Here is a 6,000-nt window from a genome sequence, read left to right as displayed (position 1 = left end):
GAGATGACACAATTTGGTACACGGACCTGACGTGTCGGGTATCCATATGTGATTTTTCCTGATGCTTCCACTCAAGCTCCATAAACTTGGCCAGAGACTCGTCCACATCGAAGACCACATGGATGAGGAGGCTTTTCCATGAACATCACGATCCTTCGACCAGATGGACTTCAGCAGCCTATTAACCTTGTCCACAGGAAATAAAGGTCTGCTGGAAATGCTGGAGACTTCATCTCCAGAAGAGATAGTCTTGTCCACTACCTGAAGGTCCTCAATGGAAATTAGCCAGAGGAAGCGACTATCAAGCCGTTGTTTTTTCACAAGTTGGAAGATGGAGTTACGGGTGTCCTTTAACGAATCCTCCTAGAAAGAAAAAGAGAAAGGACGCTTACCTGGCAATACAGCCAGCCAGCCAGCCTGCTACCTCAGCAACGGACTTTGAAGTCCTGACTCACCATGAACTCCTTAACCCAGACTACCACATCCCGGGTAGAAGGCTCCTCTCCAGGGATCCCACAGCAGGAGCAGCAGCGGAAGCAGTCATTGCCTGCCAACTCGAACAATAATTGCTGAATAGGCAAAACACAGTGTCACCTCGATGGAGACGAGTCCCCAACAGCATACCGTCACATGGCGTGCCACCATCTGCACATGCAAGATGTTTCTGTTTGGTCCCTCCCTTCTACCTCCTGAAGTCTTCAGGACACAAGGTAGAGGATGACATCTAAAGGAACAAAAAACTTTAGGTCGAGACTGGCACAGGAAAGTGCCTTTACACTGTACCTTAGGAACTGGAATAGAATTTCACACCACAGTGAAAAGATAGCCAAACTGAAGTCAACAGGCAGCTGGTAGTCCAAGTTGTTATTGCAACATCTGAAAGGCTAGAATTTTTTAAGGTTTCCTTGTCTGTCTTAAGTCATCAATTGTAGACCATGAACTTGTGCATGGAAGAGCCTTTTCTGGAGAAATAGATCTTTCCGGACTGGGAGTTTCCAGAACCTGCTTTTCAAAGTATATAATGTGAGAAATAACCATGCCCGACCGGGTCATTATGGCATTACTGCTGTTGACTTGGTTTTGTCATCTAGAAATTTCCTCAGAACTTCTGGGATGAAAAGGATTGGAGGACATGCATAAACCAGTAGACCAGTTTTATTGTCTGATTTCCTATTGCTATAGAGTTTCCTTTTGGATACCGGAACCAAAGCCTTTTGGTTTTTGCGATGTTCCATGGCCAGTGTTTCTGAGGATGGCCCGTCTTTTGGGTAAACTTCTTTTGGATTTAAAACCTTCTTCTCCTGGGTTTAACACTTTTGACAATTGTTGACTCGTGGAACCTCCTTGTAGGTTTATGTTATTACATAAGGCTAAGGCTAGGGTGGCCTACCTTGTGGCTCGCCAGGAATGTTTGGAAGTGATGCAATGCCAGCTTGATGGCTTTCAGTCCTCTTCTTCCCTGGATGACCATCGTTGTGGAATCATTACCAATCTGGGTTGCACCGAGGAGATAGAGAGAAGCTCTTGTCCCAGTGGTCGGCTTCCTTTCCCATATCGTTATAATGTTTGTTTGCAGACCTCTTATATGAACATTTGCCCAGTGCACTGTATTTAATGATGAGGTTAATAGACCTAATGTTGGTTCTTGTGTCACTTCCTCCACCTCGTGGAGAACGAATTGACCAGAAACCCCTGCTCCTCTAGAGTCTTCAGATTCATCCAAAGATGAGTAAGATACAGTTCCCTGCGAGGGAGATATAAGGAGTAGAGATGAGCGAGTAATATTCGATCGAGTAGGTATTCGATCGAATACTACGGTATTCAAAATACTCGTACTCGATGGAGTACCACTCGCTATTCGAATGGAAAAGTTCGATGCAGCACCAGCATTGATTGGCCGAATGCTATACAGTTGGCCAATCAACGCTGGTTCTTCTCCTACCTTTAGCGTCTTCCGGCTCTGAATTCACTCTGCCAGGCATTGGGCCTGGGCAGAGCCGACTGTGTATGCCCACGCTACAAGAAAATGGCCGCTTTGACTGTAAGTGGCCATTTTCTTGTAGCGCGTGCATGCGCAGTCGGCTCTGCCCAGGCCCGATGCCTGGCACAGTGAATTCAGAGCCAGAAGATGCCGCGGGGACGCTGCACGGAGAAGACTTCTCGGACGATCCAGCCCGACCCTCACTCGTGGACTTGGTAAGTATAATTTGATCGAACGTTGCCTACCCCTGAAACAAGCATTTTCCCCCCATAGACTATAATAGGATTCGATATTCGATTCGAGTAGTCGAATATTGAGGGGCTACTCGAAACAAATATCGAACATTTTACTGTTCGCTCAGCCCATTGTCCAGGTTTGGAGTAACAAATTCCCTATAGATGTAGGGCTGGTGTTAGGACTATGACAACCTTCATAAACACTGGAGGGGCTGAGGAAATCCCAAATTGAAGAACTGGAAATGTAATCTTCCAGGGTTTTGTCCGGGACCTTTTTATTACATTTTCACCTAGCTTATGCTAAATTATCTGAATGAGTGGACCTACACGTATTTGCACCTAGAACTGACAGAACGGATCGCTCACTAACGGGGAATCTGTACCGGACCCCCATTAATGTACGATCCGGGTGACGGCGTGTCTGCCATAGGTTCGTCATCACGGCTATATACCATTCCATAAAATGGACTTCTACATGCTAGACATAGTGGCTTGCAAAAGTATTCAGACCCCTTGAACGTTATCACAACCACAAACCTAAATGTATTTTATTGAGATTTTCAGGGATAACCAACACAAAGTAGCCGATAATTGTGAAGTGGAAGGAAAATGGAGAGTTCTCAAAATTTTAATCAAATAAAAATCTTAAAATGTGACGTGCAAAAGTCTTCATCCCCCGTCTTCTGATACCCCTATGTCCAATCCAGTGCACACCATCGTCTTCAGAAGTCACTTAATGAGTTATAGAGTCCATCTATGTGAATGTAGTCTCTGGATCTATTACGGTATAGATAAGTGAAATGTTCTGCGGATCTGTCTCGGTTACTGCTTCTTTGGTTTTGTGTTGTTCTCAAGTGATTTTTTACCTTTCTTCGCAAATCTTCTTATAATCCTGGAGTCCAGGAGGGAGTCTGATATAATAAGGCTGAGAAAGTAACTCTGCAGAAAAACAGAAGAAGCCATGAAGAGTATGAGGTCAGTCGTATGACATATGCCCTGTGCTTGCAGTGTGGCCACTAGATGGCAGTATTTATAATGTGTGCTATCAGCTGGAATCTTGCTGGAGAAAGGTTATACACAGAGGCGTAGCTAGCGGGGGAGCAGAGGGGGCCCCAGGCCCACTGAGTCTGTGGGGCCCACCATTAATGCTTTACTTTTAACTAGATCAGTGTCTGCAGACACCGATCTAGTTAAAACCCATCCTTGTCTTCAAAACTGAAAGCCAATACAGGCCTGCGATTTACAAGACACGAAGAGCAGACAAAACACGTCTGCTCTCGGCACAGGCCGGCGTGATGACGTCATCTGTGTGTACCCTGTGCATAGAACGTATGGCCAAGAAGAGAAGGCGGCAGCTCTAGCTCCATTCAGCAAAGGATCCCAGGTAGGGGAGTATTACTTTTTTTTAGCACAGTTGTGGGTAATTTAATAGTATTCGGGGTTGTTAGGAGGGGAAATATACGGGAGGATTCATTAGGGGGAATTCTGATGATGGTGGTTCATTTATATAAGGTCTTTTAGGGGGCATCACAAGGGGGGGGACATTGATATAAGGAGTCATTAGGGGCACAGTATTTATGTTAGGGGGAATTAGGGGTATAACATAAGGGGGCAATTCACTTGGGCTTTATTAAGGCTTAGATCAGTAAAGGATCGTGATTTTTCCTGCTACCTTTAGATTTTGTCTCTGTGACGGCGTTCCGTAGAAATCCCGGTTTTCGCTGGTATGCAAATGAACTCTCTCGCAGCAATGGGGGCGGGCCCCAGCGCTCAAACAGCACTGGGGGCGTCCCCAATGCTGCGAGAGAACTCTCCAGTGCCGTCTCCATCTTCTTCAGGAACGGGGTCTTCTTCGTGTCTTCTTCCGGGGGTTGGCTTCAAACTTCTAGGCCACGGGCCTAGGGCAAAGTCGATTGCACATGCCCGCCGGCCACAAGAAAATGGCTGCTTACACAGTATTGAACAGGCTCGTCCCTCCTGTGCTCAACCCCTAGCTATGTCTCTGGTTATGCAGTACCAGTAGTCTACAGCTGGGGGGCATTGTATCAGGAGGTATACATGACTGGCATGTATATATGTTGTTACATATTTAGTTTCTACTTACGTCATACGTTATACTCCAGTCACCTCCAGAGCTGCATTTATAAAGAATTACCTGGATTGCATGTGAGAGGCAGCCGCTGGTGCGATGTGTGTACCCCACAGTGTTCAGAGCTTCTCGGGCAAAAGCCTTGGAGTCTATTACAAGAAGATTAGTCTGTAAATTCTGGGTCATGTTGGTGGAGACGGCCAGGGGCATCACGGACTGTGGACACACAAGGAGACATTAGTAGTGATGTATCTAATCCTATCATGTGATACTGTATACTGAGCTGTGTATCTAATCCTCTCCTGTGTGATACTGTATACTGAGCTGTGTATCTAATCCTATCCTGTGTGATACTGTATACTGAGCCGTGTATCTAATCCTATCCTGTGTGATACTGTATACTGAGCTGTGTATCTAATCCTATCCTGTGTGATACTGTATACTGAGCCGTGTATCTAATCCTATCCTGTGTGATACTGTATACTGAGCTGTGTATCTAATCCTATCCTGTGTGATACTGTATACTGAGCCGTGTATCTAATCCCATCCCGTGTGATACTGTATACTGAGGTGTGTATCTAATCCTATCCTGTGTGATACTGTATACTGAGCCGTGTATCTAATCCTATCCTGTGTGATACTCTATACTGAGCTGTGTATCTAATCCTATCCTGTGTGATACTGTATACTGAGCTGTGTATCTCATCCTATCCTGTGTGATACTGTATACTGAGCTGTGTATCTAATCCTATCCTGTGTGATACTATATACTGAGCTGTGTATCTAATCCTATCCTGTGTGATACTGTATACTGAGATGTGTATCTAATCCTATCCTGTGTGATACTGTATACTGAGCTGTGTATCTAATCCTATCCTGTGTGATACTGTATACTGAGCTGTGTATCTAATCCTATCCTGTGTGATACTGTATACTGAGCCGTGTATCTAATCCTATCCTGTGTGATACTGTATACTGAGCTGTGTATCTAATCCTATCCTGTGTGATACTGTATACTGAGCCGCGTATCTAATCCCATCCCGTGTGATACTGTATACTGAGGTGTGTATCTAATCCTATCCTGTGTGATACTGTATACTGAGCCGTGTATCTAATCCTATCCTGTGTGATACTCTATACTGAGCTGTGTATCTAATCCTATCCTGTGTGATACTGTATACTGAGCTGTGTATCTCATCCTATCCTGTGTGATACTGTATACTGAGCTGTGTATCTAATCCTATCCTGTGTGATACTGTATACTGAGCGGTGTATCTAATCCTATCCTGTGTGATACTGTATACTGAGCTGTGTATCTAATCCTATCCTGTGTGATACTGTATACTGAGCTGTGTATCTCATCCTATCCTGTGTGATACTGTATACTGAGCTGTGTATCTAATCCTATCCTGTGTGAGACTGTATACTGAGCTGTGTATCTAATCCTATCCTGTGTGATACTGTATACTGAGCTGTGTATCTAATCCTATCCTGTGTGATACTGCCTGCTGAGCTGTGTATCTCATCCTATCCTGTGTGATACTGTATACTGAGCTGTGTATCTAATCCTATCCTGTGTGAGACTGTATACTGAGCTGTGTATCTAATCCTATCCTGTGTGATACTGTATACTGAGCTGTGTATCTAATCCTATCCTGTGTGATACTGTCTGCTGAGCTGTGTATCTAATCCTA

The 6,000-nt window shown here is 44.8% G+C and overlaps 1 protein-coding gene across 1 annotated transcript in view; it reads right to left on the bottom strand.

Annotated features, from left to right (window-relative positions):
* Positions 1-2,898: 2,898 nt before the first annotated feature.
* The window catches only part of LOC142202334 (very-long-chain 3-oxoacyl-CoA reductase-B-like), a 33,484-nt gene continuing 30,382 nt past the window's right edge, over positions 2,899-6,000 (bottom strand). The window contains exons 10-11 of the mRNA XM_075272411.1: positions 4,373-4,522; positions 2,899-3,156 (exon numbers count right to left, since the gene is read on the bottom strand). Coding sequence (XP_075128512.1) covers positions 3,040-3,156; positions 4,373-4,522 — 267 coding nt within the window. The 3' untranslated portion in view covers positions 2,899-3,039. The remainder of the gene's footprint in view (positions 3,157-4,372; positions 4,523-6,000) is intronic.

The sequence above is a fragment of the Leptodactylus fuscus genome, chromosome 5, assembly GCF_031893055.1.
Source record: "Leptodactylus fuscus isolate aLepFus1 chromosome 5, aLepFus1.hap2, whole genome shotgun sequence".
Classification (NCBI taxonomy): domain Eukaryota; kingdom Metazoa; phylum Chordata; class Amphibia; order Anura; family Leptodactylidae; genus Leptodactylus; species Leptodactylus fuscus.
Note: the sequence above shows the minus strand (reverse complement) of the source record. Positions and strands in the feature narration are given on the sequence as shown.